Source organism: Pseudopipra pipra, chromosome 6 (genome assembly GCF_036250125.1).
Source record: "Pseudopipra pipra isolate bDixPip1 chromosome 6, bDixPip1.hap1, whole genome shotgun sequence".
NCBI lineage: Eukaryota > Metazoa > Chordata > Aves > Passeriformes > Pipridae > Pseudopipra > Pseudopipra pipra.
In genome coordinates this window covers 24,284,215-24,300,625 of record NC_087554.1, presented here as the reverse complement: position 1 = coordinate 24,300,625, position 16,411 = coordinate 24,284,215, and the positions used below count along the sequence as shown (strand labels likewise).

Sequence of the window (16,411 nt, the reverse complement as noted above, 5' to 3'; positions counted from 1 at the left end):
CTATTATTTTTTAACTGTGTATAATACAAATTGATTACAAGTACTCCTTCAGCATACTTGTCTACCTGCAGTTGGACTGATATATAAAAGGCATCTCAATAGAAGATTTTTTAACATGTCCTTTCACATCTAGTAATACAGAATTTTGTTGATTTAATTACCTTACAGCAATTAAAGACCCAGACACTTTACTGTCTGGGTCTTCTTTTTAAGTGCCTATAGTTTTTTCATTTGAGGAAAAGAGGCTAGGCCTACATTTTGTATGCCACAATCCACAACTAATTTTATCACTGGTTACATATGGACATGGTATGTGCCTTTTGCTTCCCTGCTGATTTTTTCACAGTTGTTGTTTCTCAGTGGTAACTATGAATTGGAATGGTCTGTATGGGGAGATATGGGGAGAAGGAAGGAAAGCACCTGTGGGCAATAAAGAGCAGCTTGTAGAAGAAAGGTTTTGCTGTCATATAACATGAAAAATGTTGCTGCTGCTGTACTAGAGTCTGCAACTACTGCTTCCTTTGCCAGAATTTTCCTTTAAACCTTAAACTTTCTTTTCGAGGAGTACACAATAGGTTTGTCCAAACGTTAGTCGGCTTTTGACCATTGCGTTGGTAGGCCCCTTCACCACAGGTGTATATGAAGACTTGTTAGGTTTCAAGAAGGTTGAAAAGGTACATTTATAACAACCTTCATTCAAACCATGCATTGTAGTTGGTGTCCAAATATATCCATGATGGAAATATTCCTGGTTTCCTTTTGAGCTGTATTGATCAAGCATTATCTAGCTACAACAGATAACCTTCTGCACAGAAGAAACACCTCGTATGCTGTAATTCAATGTCCTTCGTTCTTTTCCTTCAGTTACCTTGTGCCTTCTTTTCAAGATTACTTTATTGCTTTCAAGAACAGACTGACAGCTAACTTCATGCTGTCACTGTCTTGATAAACGTGGATGACTTTTAATCCTTCCTTATTTTATGTAGGAATTCAATTAGTATGCATTCTAAAAGCACAGGCATGAAACTTAGAGTAAAAATTTCATTTGCTAAAGTGTGTATTGTATTCTACCTCTTCCCAGTGTTCACGTTCGAAGGACAGACAAAGTAGGAACAGAGGCAGCCTTTCATCCGATTGAAGAATACATGGTACATGTTGAAGAGCGGTTTGAACTTCTCGCTCGCAGAATGCAAGTTGATAAAAAGAGAGTGTATTTGGCTACAGATGACCCTTCCTTGTTGCAAGAGGCAAAGTCTAAGTAAGATGAATTATGTTTATATTACAGTTTGTTCCTTCTGGTTAGCTTTACAATTTCTGAGTATTGTGCACACCCAAGTTTTAGTATAATTTTTTTCATCCTTTTTTCAGTTCAGATTGCATTTCATTTTCCAGTGATTTTGATTTTCCTCTAAGATATGCTGCTTTTGGATTTTTTTCCCCCAAGTATGCTTTTCAGAGATTAGTGTTAAAAATCTAGAAGAGTTGAGCAAGATACCTCTGACTATTTAAAAACAAAGCAATGCTGTAAAAGGGAGGTAGAAATATAAATATTAAACACACCAAACTTTTTTAAAAACATACATATTAAAAATAAACTATTTAGGAATATTGTAAAAACTGGTTAATATATTAAGAAGTTTCACCTGTCCAAAAAATACCTTTCTGTGAATAGCTGCCAGAGGAATTTTTGTAAGTAGGTTGAAAAGCTTCTGATGACTTTCAGGTAGACTTCTATATTGACAACTTAGAAGACTTTCACCCTACATGTTGAATAGTTTTAAAGTTTGCCCTTAACTATATCTGGGATTCTTGACAGTGTCTCTGTCCCTTTTTATCCCCTTTGTCCCCTTCTAGCTCTCTAGAACGTAGATGTGCAGTTTGCATCCATTTACTCCTAATATGGCCTGTATTTACATGTAAATTAGTACTTTTAATTAATGAATACTTCTTAAAATCAAGGTTACTCAATAGTGGCAAGTTTTTGAACTGTTTTATCCTTGGTAGACATTCTTGGAAAAATATATAAGATAACATACTGTGTAACAAATTTTCTTTGGAATATACAAGGTAAGCAGAAAATGTTATTTTCTATTAGAGGAATTTTCTACAGCATTGAAAGTCTCTGTATTTCAACTGTGCTATTTCTATTTTTCTTTCATATCTATAAAGGGCTGCTGTTTAAAGTTATGGTGTTTTATAAAAACTAAATGAACATACACAACTCCAGATGATGGCAACCTAATCCTTCCATTTTTGTATGTGTAGAAGCAAGAACAGTATCAGAAACAATTATAAAATAACACTTAAAGTGCAAATCTAAACAATGAAAAGACAGGTAATACAAAATTGAGGTTATAATATTTAATTCTTTGTACTGTCCTACATAACTTTAATTAGTTTGTAACATAACAGAATTCACTGTTTCTGTAACAATCCTAGTTATGCATTTTTTCTTTACTTCTGTTTGCATTTCAGTTCTTAGCACTCTTTGTGAATAATAATGAGATGCTCTACCTATGTAAACATATCATCCCAAATTTTCAATAGCAACAAAAACTAATTGTAAAAGTGTAACGGGTTCAGCAAAACAGTACTGAATTATGTTAAGCGTTGCAGCTCAGGTCCATTCCATATCACAGTCTTACTGCACTATGGTAAGCTACAGCTCAATAGTACAGCATTGATTTTGTATGTTTTCTTAATGAAAGGCATAGAATTTCTAAGTAGTGGAGAATATTTTATGCGTTACTGCTGAGTTTTCAGGTCAAAGCTTACACTGAAACATAATTTCCTAAGTTGCTCGCACCCTACTGTTGCTTGCAATTGAGCAGAAGGCATTTGAAGCTTACAGTGATTTTACAGAAGGCAGGATTTGATGTTTTGGCATTTAAGGGCATCTGAAGGCAGGTCAAGGTCATTTTCTGGCAGTAAAGAAGCTTTTCTTCTTCTTGTGAAATCAACTACAAATTAGTTTACACTTCTGAAAAAAAAGTCACATTTATGTAGGAATTACATTGCAGTAGCTTATGTTGCATTCTTTATTTAGTGCAGTAATATTAGTAAAGTACTAGATATTGTATCTGTCTACATGAGAGTGATTGGCTGTCAAACAGTGTTGTCATTTAAATAATGAAAAATTAGAGCCAACATTCACATGAATAGGCATCTTGTTTCTGTTAAGAGAAGTATTTTAAACTATTCGTAGTCATGAAAGCAGAAATGTTTTCAGTAACTTCTCTTGCAGTCAGATGTCTGCTAACTGCAACTACAGTAGTAAAAATAGTGGAGTCACTACTGTCAGTTTGTAGAGTGTTTTTGTTTGTTTTATTTCCAAAAGAACAAAAGAAGTGGTATATTTTCAGAATTAGGATGATGTAGAACACCTTGAGTAGAGAAATGTGGTTGAGAGTTCAACAGCTGTAATGATTATGGGGTAAAGCATCTGACAGGTTCTGGTAAGTAGAGGTATTTGTCCTATATAGGTGATATGTTAGGGATGGTGTAAATTGCTTTTTCTTTGGCTGATTTAATAGTTTTCAAGTGCAAATTTTTGATTGTCTAGTATTTGTATTTCTAGTCTATGATACTACTTTACAGTATCTACAGAATATTCTTTAAGGTATTCAAAATAATACAGCTGAATATGCACATAAATTCTTAAGAAACTATATTTAATATATTTCTAGTTTATATATGAATCTATTTAGGTCTCTTTCTCGTGTATATGAGCACAAAAATTCAACAAATCACATTCTTCCTTCCAGAATGTTTACCTGTAAAGTCATCTGTATTTTTTTTTCTTTTTCACTTTTTATCTATTTCCACAGTAGCAGGTTAATGTCTGTGCACTATCTGTAGTTGAGCTATCCCCCCCTGCCCCCAGTCATAGTATGTCTGATATATAGAATTCAGCAGTCCTTAAGACCTGAGAAAACACATTATTTGTCACTCTATCTGTTTACACATATGCTCACAATCTTCTTTCAGAGGACAGAAAATTTGCAGTGCCTTTTCTGGACACTTCCACAGGCCTAGGAAACTGAGAACAGGAGCTTGGGACTTGCCTTGGTTTGCATCTGCAGTGATAAGCTGTAGTTACACAATTAGTTGATCAGCTTCTCAAACCAATTGAAGCTTGAAATAGTCCCATAGTGCTTGATTTGTATCCTTATCTGAGGCTGGTAGGTGCAGGAAGAAAAGGTTTTTAACTATCTCTCCCCTACCTCCTTCTGATTTCGTGTTTTCCCCTTCTCCTATAAGAAAAAAAATCCTTCCTGGCCTGTACATAGGTTTCAAGAATCTGTTAGATAGCTTTTGAAGAATTGGGTATTATTTTTTGACATATGGAGGAGATATGTAGTTCGATACAAAGAAAACAGAGTTATGCTGGTTTCCATTCTTTGGATTTATCTTGGAACAGGTTGCCCAGGGAAGCCGAATACCTCTATCCCTCAAGGTATTTAAAAGTATTGGAGATGTGGGACTTAGGGACATCCATTACTGGAGGACTTGGCTGGGTTTAAAGGTCTTTTCCAATTTAAATGATTCTATGATTCACAGTCTGGTCCTTTCCTGTTTTAGAGAAGAGAATGTGTGAATAAAGCTAGAAGGCATCTTACCAAATGTTGTGTTTAGGTGATTTTGTCAGTAAGAATATGACATATTATTAATCATTTGCCACACATTCAGGAATCCTAGTAATAGGATTGTGCCTAAGTTCTACTTCAATAGAAAAAACATTTCTGTGTTTTTTACACAGAAATTACACTGTGTTACATTCATCATAATATAAATACAGAAGGAAAAGGGAATAGAAGGAAGCACGAGCTAACTATAGAACTTTAGAATTTTCACTTTCTTTGCAGCCATTGTTGCAGGAATCGGATCTAAATAGAATCTAAAGCACTATAGTGAATGGGAAGGAGAATTAAACTTCACTTGATGCAGGAAGTCAGTGGGCTACATACGGCTTGAGAGAAGTATACGCTTGGCCTTTTTCTTGGTATTTTTCTTTGTGTTCTGCTTTCAGCCTGTGTTGGAGACAGGATAGTGGATCAGAAGATTCTTTGGTCACACTGAATATGGCTGCTATTTTACTAACATTTTAAAAGAAACCTCTTTTTCCAAGCATGAACACTGTGTGTGTGGGAAAACATAAAAGTGCTTGTTTGAAAACTTAAATGTGTGAGTGGATAAATTATAAGCTTTGATCACTGTTTTGAAGAAATGGGCTCTGAAACTATTGGTTAGATGAATTTGGATCAACTTTGCAAACTGGATTGAAAGCTAGATTTAAAAGCATCTCAAAGACTGTTTCCAGAATAAAGGAAAGAAGGAAAAAATTTTAAATTTATGCATAAAAAGATGTGTAAATAATTCTGTCTACTTTTTTACCCAGATCCAATATGATACTTTTTTTTTCTTGTGCTTCAATCCTTAAAGTTGACTGATCTTTTGCTAGTAAGGAATCAGATTCTTCAAGAAAAGATCTTTCGTCTCTACTCAGAATGTGGATTCTGGTTTTTGAAGTCTGAAGAAAGTGATTAATTTTAGTGGTATTCTTGATTCCGAGAACTTGCAAGGAGTAGTGCAAATATCTTTACCATGTTCACTGTCCCTAGAAATGCACCTTCTGTTAAATGTTCTTCATGTTGCTCTGTTCAGAGTTCTTTCACTGAAATAAGATTGATGCTTATCTCTGTTTCTCAGCTGGTTTTCAGAGTAGAGTAGGACATATTTCCATTTGGTCTGTACTTTTTTGTTTTTAAAAAATATAAGTATGATGAACACAATGGAAGCTGGAATAGAACATATTGCAAATATTATGGTGCCATCTATTGTATTTTGGGAGATGGTTAAATATTAACAAAAAAATGTTAGGCATGAAAGGATGAGAAGGAAAATTAAAATTGTGGAAGAGTTCTTATTGAAAAAACTATTGTTTCATATGCTCCTGTATTTTCTCAGAAGAGGTCTTATAGTTATTGTAAATGAATACTATTTCCAGCTTCTCTTCCTTTTTTGTTTTGTTTTGTCTTGTTTTTAATGTAATAGGAACTTTCCCTGACATACATGATCAGATACAGCCTTTAAAGTTGTCCTGCTATTAATGTGAAATTTCCCATACATTCCACATCAAATGTGGGAGATTTGCATACAGTTTTTTGATTTGCTCTTGAGCAAATCGAATTATTTTCTGATTTGGTAGTCACAAAAGCCAGCCTCTACTTGTCCATTTCACTTCTGAAAACAGTTTGTCCATATTTTTTACATTACAATGAAATAAATTGGGCATATTCTAACAAGAGATTGTCATAATCATGTCTGATGTGTGTCCAGAGTGTATGCATATGCTGCATTGTTGTATACAAGTACGTGTTAACTTCATTAACTTTACAAGACCTTATGAGTTTAAACCTTGTTTTGAGCAATGTTTATCACAGAGCTGTCAGACTTTGAAACATCTAGTTATGGGTTTAGTTGATTGTTGCTCCAGCATTACAGGCAGCTCTATATTTTTATTTTTCTTTATTAAACAGTATCAGAATGTTTAGTTCTTACAAATGTAATATTAGCTGCCTTACTCTCTTATGTAATGTATTGATTTATATTTGCTGTGAAGTTGTAAATTTGAAAAAAAGTTGTTATTTTTATATATATAATTATATATATATATATGCATTTGTTTTATAATTAGCCCTGCAGCTGAAATTTTGTAGCTGGCTGGTTAGCCATTTGAGTTGCACTTCATGATTTAAATATAATTAATGTGTAACATCAATGTAATTACCACCTTTGTTATGTCTCTAAAAATGTGATAGGGGGTGATTGAAAATTTAGTTAATTCATTCTCCTTTTCACAGTTTCTTTCAGATTCAGTTCCCCAGTACAGGGGCATAAATATTTTGAGAAAGACCATTACTTTTTAATATTTTTAAGTAGTTATTGTTACATGATAAAATCTTTTATTTTTAAAATAGTATAAAACAAGGCTTTATATTTCAAATAAAATATTTTGACTTAAAGTAGTACTGCTTTTTTTTATAATAAGAAAAGTGCATTGGCATGAAATTTTACATTTATTTCCTTTTGACCAGTAAATTGCAAAATTTGTTTTCTGTGTGGCTTTAAGAACAGTGAAAGACTTTTTATTATTTTCGTTAATTTAGATTAATTTATTAAATATGTCCCTTTTACAGGTGACTGGGTTTTTTTGCGCAGTGTCATAATCAGTATCTAACAAACAGTGTCGTAGTAAATGTAGTATAGTAAAGTCAGAATCCCTTGTCCTATTTAGCAGTAGAGAAAACTAAGTGATCTGACTATATTTAATCTAAAATCAACATATCAGCATAATTAGCAGAATGTGACATATAATTCCTGATATTTTTTCACTTCCTCTACAGTGTTATATATCAGACAGATTTACAGCATCTTTTAATTTCTTTTCTTTTGTAGATAGAGGGCACGATTGGAGGCAGCAGTAACATTCTACAGGGTTCAGCAAAATTTTAATTCACTTCCTATAAGGCAGAGACTCTCTTAACACAAACTATCAACCTTAACTTGCAGCAGAAATAATGCTTCTTAAAAAAAATTAAAATAAATAGAACAAGACTTTGCTGTTAACAGTGTGTTGTATTTTCACAGGTATCCAAATTATGAATTTATCAGTGATAACTCCATATCCTGGTCAGCAGGACTTCATAACCGATACACTGAAAACTCCCTTAGAGGTGTTATTTTGGATATTCACTTTTTGTCTCAGGCAGACTTCCTGGTCTGTACGTTTTCGTCCCAGGTAAACTGCAATGCAAATACAATGTAGATTATATGTACCAGTTCTAAATCTTAGTCTTCTTCATGCTCCTGTTATCTTGTTCTCAGTGATCTCTCATGAAAATTTTAGGCAAGAATCAAAGGCTTGGTATTTTATGTGAACATTTAGAGGAGTGTAAGCATTGGTTACTTCTCTTTAATTGAAGTTACTGCCTTAATTAAGACATTTGAAATAAGCAAGAAAAAATATTAAACATGTTTCTTGTTTTGCATAAAGTTAATGTATAACTTGTATCCATCCATTTCTGTGCCGCTTGGTAAGGCATTTGAAATAGATAAAAATAATTGTAAACATGTTTAACACCTTAATTTTTCATGAAGGAAATATACAGCTTGTTTCCATCCATTTCTACACATCCTTGCATTCTACTACAGTTCAAACATATCTGCTGTTGCCTTAGTTGATGGTGGGAGTGGAAAAGATGAAGAGCACTGACATTTAGTTTCTCTTCAGTCTATTCCATTTCTAGCAATCCAGTGGTAGCATAATAAGTGTGAATTCTGACCTCTGTAATCTGTAGAGACTTCTTTTTGCACATAATTATATGTTACAAGCTTCTTTTCTTGAGTGATGTGATGAAGGAAATTGGAGTCCAGTAGGAAACTGAATCATATAATTGTCATTGTTGGTGTTTGGTTCTTTATTGCATTATATTGTACATTAATTTCATATATCATGAAAAACTTTTATAAAAAGCTGTTTTAAGATTAAAAGCACAGCAAAAAGTCACCAAGCAGTATTTTGTGAGTGGTATGCTGATCCACCTGATTCAAATATGGCAACATATGATTGAAATCAGACTGAATGTTTTTGACGCGCTGTTGTCATATATTCTCTTAGGTGACACAATCACATGTGATTTTACTGTTAGATGGAAGTGGACACAAAGCTCAAAAGTTAAAATTCACTTAAAAAGAAACCATTTTTCCACAGCCTCAAATGTAAATTGTCTGCTGCACTGTAATTACAAATAAGTAACAAGCATAATATTAATACTAATTTATGGTCAATACAGTGATATGTTGATCTTGACAAGCAGAATTCGTAATAACATTGCCATAGCAAGAAGACAGCAAAACCACAAAAAGTATAGAAAAGCCTCTTATCCTTCAATCATCCTTGTAGATAGACTTTATTTACTGTTCGCCACACCCTGTAAGAAGACCTTTTATAGCATATTTAGAAGGTTATTAATATAGGCTATTTCAGAACAAGACATGAGTAAACTCATGCAGGATTCACTTGCTAAAAAGCATTTTCTATTGAAAAGATGTAAAATCTTTAGTAATATGTGTGTGTATCCTCTTCCTGGGGTACACACACATGCAGAGAACAAAACATCAAAAGCAGTCAGAGAAGCTATAAAAAAAATAAGCTTTTACAAATGTATGGATAATCAAATTGGTTTCTATGTTATGGTGTGTAACAGGTACTTCAAATAATTAACTTCAACCTGATCTTCTGAAAGCTACTTCTCAAAAGTTAAAGTTCGGATAGAGAGGGATAAAAGGAAATCTATCACATTTTTAGAGTAAATACCTCTTTCAAAGAAGCTAGGAATGTACAAATATGTCTGGTTTGACTGATCAGAGTTCTATTCACTGTATTTTCAAAGGGAGAAAAGTAAAATCAAGCTTTACTATATTAACATAGACTAAAAATTATGAAAAAGCTCAAATGCTTCTTCATATTGAAGAAATCCGCTGTATTGTTAGTTCATTAACCTTTATCAAACTTATGCAAAATCAGGGAAAGTTACAATAGTGCAGATCAGAAATCAGAAAGCTTGCAGTGGCCAAGTCAGACACTTGACAGAGAAGAGCTTTCTAGCCAATTGTTGAAAAGAGCTTCGTTTAATATAGCGGCAGCTTTTTGTGTTTCTGGCAACTCTGAGAAGTACGACACAATTCTGTTATGGGAACCTGTGTTCAGTTTGGAGAAAATTCCCTTCATAAAATGGAATATAATGACAAGTAAAAATACATCTTTCTTCTCACCAACATCGTCTTGCTGAAATTCAGTTTCGTTTACTTGTCATCTAAGTTGCCAATAGTCATAATTCTGTCACTGTTCTAATATTATAACAGCATTTTAAAGCCTTGGACTTCTGGAATTGCTTGATTGTGAAAATTGGAACTTCCTTTAGAAAAGTAAACATAAAGCCTCATTATTGCAGGATAAACTTAGAAAATGTAAGTTCTAAAGGTTCAAAGGGAAGTAAATACAGTTTTTAGTAGTAGTAGAAAAAAAACTTAATTTGTGCTTACATTTGATTGGCTAGAGATCATTTATTTTTAAAAGCAGGATTGCTAGTGTTCATATAGATGTTTTCAACTTTTACTAAAGAGTTGACTGTTCTAATTTTTTATCAATTTGTTTATTTGTTTACCAAATCTGATCACCAGAGGATTAATTAAAAAGCAATTTCATTCATCTTGTCAGTAAATATCCAGTTTGGGGGTGGGTGGTTTGAGGTTTTTGTTTGTTTGTTTGTTGGGTTTTTTTGGTTGGTTGATTAGGTTGGTTTTTTTTTTTAACTTGGGCATTCAAAAACTTGATCTCCTGGGAAACTTAGCATGCATTGATTGCTGACTTCTGTGGTATATTGCAGGCACACGCAATGTTAATGGCTTCTCTTCTATTTTTATTTCTAAGGTTTGTCGAGTTGCCTATGAAATTATGCAGACGTTGCATCCAGATGCTTCAGCATATTTCCATTCTTTGGATGATATCTACTACTTTGGGGGACAGAATGCTCACAACCAGATTGCTATTTATGCTCATCATCCACGAACTGCTGATGAAATTCCCATGGAACCTGGAGATATAATTGGAGTAGCTGGAAATCACTGGGATGGTTATTCAAAAGGCATCAATAGGAAATTAGGAAGAACAGGCCTGTACCCATCCTATAAAGTTAAGGAGAAAATTGAGACAGTCAAGTATCCTACATATCCAGAGGCTGACAAGTAGATTAAAAGGAAGACATTCAGCAGTAATTCTCAATTTTGATTGGTTCAAACCAGCCAACAACACACTAACTAATGGTTTATATGGGATTTGAATTTGCATTTTAACATGGAGTTAAAATCAAAGCCTTTGCAATGAAACTGGATAAGAAGCTGAGAACAAACGGATGGGCTATTATCTGAACTTACTCTTAAACATTTTTGTTATATGCACTCTCACACATGCACACACAAACCCACATATAACAGGAAAACTGTTGTTTTATACTTTTTGTCTCTTTTCAGGATTTATCCCAGTCATTAGTCTTACGTGAGCTTTAGGCTCTTCTCTCTGCCATTAATTTACAATAATGTTCAGACTTATAACACTGCCACATTGTGTAATATGAGTGACATGAACATATTTTGTATGTGCAAAATTTAAAACATGGTGCCTATATTTGAAAAGTTTGTGACCTTTTTAGAAGAGCCATGCCTATTTCACAATGGGCAAGTGTCAACTTTCATCTGATGTTACCGTGACCACTGAACTTGCTTCAAACAAGATTCAGATTTCAGACTAGATTTCTTTACAAGTTTGGGGGTTTTTTTTAGCAATCCATTGATTACTTCTCATCATTAATAAAATAAAGGATAAATTCGACAATAAAATAGTCACTGTCTGTTAGGAACTTTTGTAAACAATGCCATGAACAGATTCTTTAATAGTGATAATTTTTCTGGACATTGCTTTTGATTGAGAAAAAAACCCAAAAACAACAACCCACAAAACCCACAAAAAAGGGAAAAAGTAGCTGGAGTTTCATTGAATTTTAAAACACCGTGTAGTACAACAGTTGTGTAGTGGCACAGTGCTGCTCAGTTTTGTGGACAGTAGGTAACAGCAGAATGACTTCAGTGACTAAATTTCTTACATTTACTCTCTAGCACTATTTTTTTACCTTCTGTGTTTCTTGTCTGAAATTAATTCAGGTTTTAGAGTATTATAGGTGGCCTCTTATCTTTTTGGCATTGAGTGGAGTTACTTTGAAGTAAAATACTTCAGGTTATCCCATTTATAGAACCCGTCAATCTGGACTACTTTAAAAAAATCTAACAATTTACCCCCAAATAGTAGGTTTGAGAAAAATATACACAAGGATGAATTTTTATGCATGTCATGAGGTTGTTAGTAATTCTTAGTGTTTTGAAATCTTTTGCTAGTCAGCTCTCTATTAAGAAAAGAGAAATCACAAAATAATTTTGCAAACAAATTCGTAGATTTGGCGGTTGTATATATATATATATACATAAACAAATATATATATATATGAAATATGCAAGATAACAAGAGATTGTTTCCAAATAAGAAGAACATTAATAACGTTTTATATAGGCTCTAGTGCAATTCAGTCTGAATTACTGGAAGTGCAGAAAATGTTTACTGTTCAGGGACTGAGAAAATGCCACGTGAGTAAAGATTAAAAAAGCATAGTTGGTTGGCCTTAACAAAGCAAAAGTATATTTAATTATATTTATGAATAGATGAAGGATAGCATAAACATAATGAATGGAGGCACTTGACCATGAATAAATGTTAGGCTGAAAAATAAAAGGAAATCTCTGGCAGTGTGAAGTTCAGCAGCAGGCTTCCAATTGAAATAGTGGTGAAACGGAACTGTATTGGAATGTGAAGGAATTACAAAGTGGTACTCTGACATTACTTGCAGGACTGATCCTATAGATCCGTTCCAGTAACGTGTTCCTTAACTGGAGAACTGGTTTGTGTCTTGAAAAAGAGTAACAAAATCTAAGCTGAAAACTTCTGTTGGAAAAAAGATACATTGATCGTAGTATTAAATAGACATATCAGTGAAAATGAGCATAGATGCCACATGAGATTTAAAGACTAATTGAAGCATAATGGCAAATGAGTAGGAGTGACCAAGAAATGCTAAAGATGATGAATTTTTGTGATGAAAGATGCCTAGGGTTAACTGGTGTTTCTGTATCTTGGAACTAGAAGTGGCTTGATGTTATTTTCCTGTCTAAGTGATTCTGATAAATTTTCCACTAACTTAGGCAAACATGATATTTCAGAGGTACAAAGGTAGGGTAAATTATAATTTTTTTTAATTTTATTTTGAATTGTACAGATAAAGCTATTGCTGCTTTCTTTTTCAATTTGAAAAAAAATAATCCAAACTGATGCACATTTCTTCCTCAACAATTAAATCAATTCATTTTATCTTTGGGAAAACTAATTTAATTGTTTCTCCACAAATACTACCTTATCTGTTTGATATTTATAGATTTTGAAAATGTTTTATTTTTTAAGCTCTTTACTTATGACTTCAGAGCTCATAATTTCTTGCTCATTTTTAGAGTGTGATTCACAAATAAGATTCATAAATAAATGAACATATGAAAATTCCTCCAGAGTCAGGTAACTCAGTTGAAAATACTACTAAAGAAGATAAATAACAGAACATCTAGGATGAGCCCAAAGGCAAGAGCAGATCTTCTGAGATGGATGGCAACGAGAGAACTGAAAACGCTGATGTTATAAAATATGTACCTATACAGTGTGGCAATTCCTCTGCAGACTATATCTGACAAAGTACTGGCAAGGTACACATGCCTCCTTACATATTCTGAGTACCTAAGGAATAATTAGGTCATCATCTTTGAGAAAATGATCATGAAATGATACAAAATTATAGAGTTACTGTTAATAATTCAGAAATGTACTAATGTAGATGCTATGATCTTATTCCCCTGGGTCTTATGATCCTCTAGTACTTCTCGGAGGAAGAAATCTAGCAGTACGCTGCTTGCTAGATGCATCTGTTTCTAGAGATTTCTTTCAGTTAAGACTACCAGTTAATTATGTCTTGGAATCCTGGACATTGGTACGCTAAAACTGAATTTGTTTTATATTAAACAAAATGAATATTTGAGACTTTATTCTTGGTTACAATGGAGTCCAGGTAACATGTAACATCCATGGGTAAGTGGAAGAGAGAACCCCAGATTTTTTATTGTAGCTCACAGAAAAGTAAAATAACAGGAAATAAAAATGTTGTCTTTAATTCCTGAAAGAAAGCTGAATCTTTTGAAAGTTGTGAACTCATTAAGATACTAGCTGGAATACTTGCAAGGAAGCAAGTGTACATCATGTTTCTTCTGTTCACCTTGTAGCTGTGCAACAGTCCAGTCATGTAATTTTTGCCTCATACCGAACCACCTTCTCAGACATCCATAAAACAAAGAGCTTTCATACTCTCTTAACTACTGTTTAATTAAACTTTCCTCTTTAAGAAACATTTGTATGTGTGTGTGCATGTTGTGTACATAAAAACGATATGAACAGCACTGTTTTGTTCTTTGCTATTTTACATTATCGCTGTCACATTCTCTGTAAAAACTTACTTGCCAGGTAAATGTAGTGTCTGGAAGCTCTCATGCTGGTTACCAGTCAAGAAATTTATTCTGGGTATTTCAGTTAACTAGTCTTCTGTGACAGTGGTCACCTGGGGTCATCATCTGCGGTTTGCTGCTACCACCAACCTGAGTTCTGTCCTTGATTTGGCCTGTGGTCAAATGCATGGGATTTACAAGCCTTCTCTACCAAAATCCTGCCCATGTGAACTGTTGAGTATTATGGATTTGTTTATGAAGGATTATGTTTTATTTCAAAACTTTAAAATATTTTTAAATTTTTATCTTCAGATAAGTCTTTTGTTTATCCCTTCTATCACTGCATTTTAAGGAAGTTTTAAGGAAACCATAAAGATTTCTCTCCTATACCAATTTTTCAGAAAGGAGAACTGGTGATAGCTTTCTTACAGAGAGATATTCACAATGTAAAAGTTTCCTCCATAATGGGTTTTATGTTTCTTTGGTATGCAATTATAAAATAAGGATCTTGTCTTCTGAGCTAGGAACATAATAGAAAATAAATAGAACATTTTCATGAAAAATTGTTGATGGGGGGGAGGGAGATTTTCTTTCATGCGAGTGGAGTAGCACTATTTGAAATTTTTTTCAAACAATGAATTGAGCTTGATTTTTCCTTGTCATTAGTTTCTTCACAATGCAATCTCTAATGTGTCTGAGGAATGCAGGTAAAAATAATTTGCTTAGTCTGGGAGATGGGGAGGAAATAATCTAATAAGAAGACACAAATAAACATTTCAATACTGGATTAAGGACCTCTGCCAGCGAAATCATTCTGCTCTTTGCCAGAAATACTTAGAATTTGCAACCTTCATTTTGATTTTTCCTAATACCAGTCCCAGTCACATATATAAAAGTCATGCTGGTCATATTCTGATAGTTGGTTGTTACTACGTATATTACAGTTTTATTCCTATTTTGGTGGCTTGGAAGCAGGTTGTCAAAGGGCACAAAAGGCTGTTTGGCTTTCTTATTGTATTGAACTAAAATTGCATTTTAAACTCACAAAAATTCCATTTACCTAAGGTGCCACTAGAATTATTATTGTAGGCTACAGACTTATTTCAAGGTCCTCTATATGCACCTGCAAGCATATCTGGAGCAAGACTGAAGCAAAGTAAGTTATGTATGAATATCAACTGTATACAGGTTTTGTTAGACTTCATAGTATCCTGTTCATTTCTAAAAAGCATGAAATGTGGCACTGCATGATACAAATAAGAGGATAGTAAAAAATTCCCAGATCTGCAAAAAAAAGTTGCTAGTCTGTTTGAATGCATCACTGTGTACAAGATTATTCCAGAATCTAAGTATGTAAGACAGAAATCTTCAACATTACTCAAGAATCCCATCCACTGATGTGTTTGCTGGTCTTAACCCCTTTTGGTACCATGTTTGCTGTTCAGTGGAGTTCCTCTATTTTGTGTGCTTGTTTCCTTTGACTTATCTTGTCAGCAGAATCCTATTGCCACTGCAAATCAAGCAAGTTTGGATTAATGCAAAGTCATGACAACTTTTGCACAAAAATGTCTTTACTGTTGCTCAAAATTAACTTCACGCTCTTAGACTGACTCCTTAAGAGATGCTGTTGAGGGAAGGAGCTGTCTCCACTGGACTATACATGTTTTATAACTGCTAGCACACACATGTACTGGTTTTACTTTCAGTTTTGCATTATTTTCTCACTTCATAAAGACTTGAGATTTTGCTTTCATTTTGATATATTTATGAAGGTTTTCCTGGAGCATGGTGAGATAAAGTCTCAACTATCCTGCATTTTCTTCAAGAAGTATAACAGACTGTTTCCTCTAACTGCCTTAAAAACATCCTTCAGTCGCACCATTTTAATAGAATCAGATAGATCTATGCTTCTGGAAGACTATGGAATTTTTTTACTCTTCCAATAGCCTTACTGCCTACTTGCATCTGATCCTGGCCTACCATGGTTGTAGGAACCTTTGTCAAACCTTTCTGCTTTGCATATTTTGATTTCCTTGCTTAGTGGTCATTACTTGACTGAGAGTCCAAGGGACAAATGACTGTATTTGGTTTTTCATAATAACATGTGAAATTGTATTACTGGCAGATTATTTTTTTTTATGAATTGTATTTTTTGTTTTGTCCCTAATTGGTATAGTCAAGGATTCAAAGAGTAAACACTGTA

The 16,411-nt window shown here is 33.7% G+C and overlaps 1 protein-coding gene across 4 annotated transcripts in view; it reads left to right on the top strand.

Moving 5' to 3' along the window:
* Positions 1 to 14,114, top strand: part of FUT8 (fucosyltransferase 8) — a 112,300-nt gene extending 98,186 nt beyond the window's left edge. For all 4 annotated transcript variants that reach the window (XM_064657838.1, XM_064657837.1, XM_064657835.1 and 1 more), the window contains 3 exons: positions 1,082 to 1,258; positions 7,651 to 7,801; positions 10,496 to 14,114. In XM_064657838.1, coding sequence (XP_064513908.1) covers positions 1,082 to 1,258; positions 7,651 to 7,801; positions 10,496 to 10,813 — 646 coding nt within the window. In that variant the 3' untranslated portion in view covers positions 10,814 to 14,114. The remainder of the gene's footprint in view (positions 1 to 1,081; positions 1,259 to 7,650; positions 7,802 to 10,495) is intronic.
* The last annotated feature ends 2,297 nt before the right edge of the window (positions 14,115 to 16,411 follow it).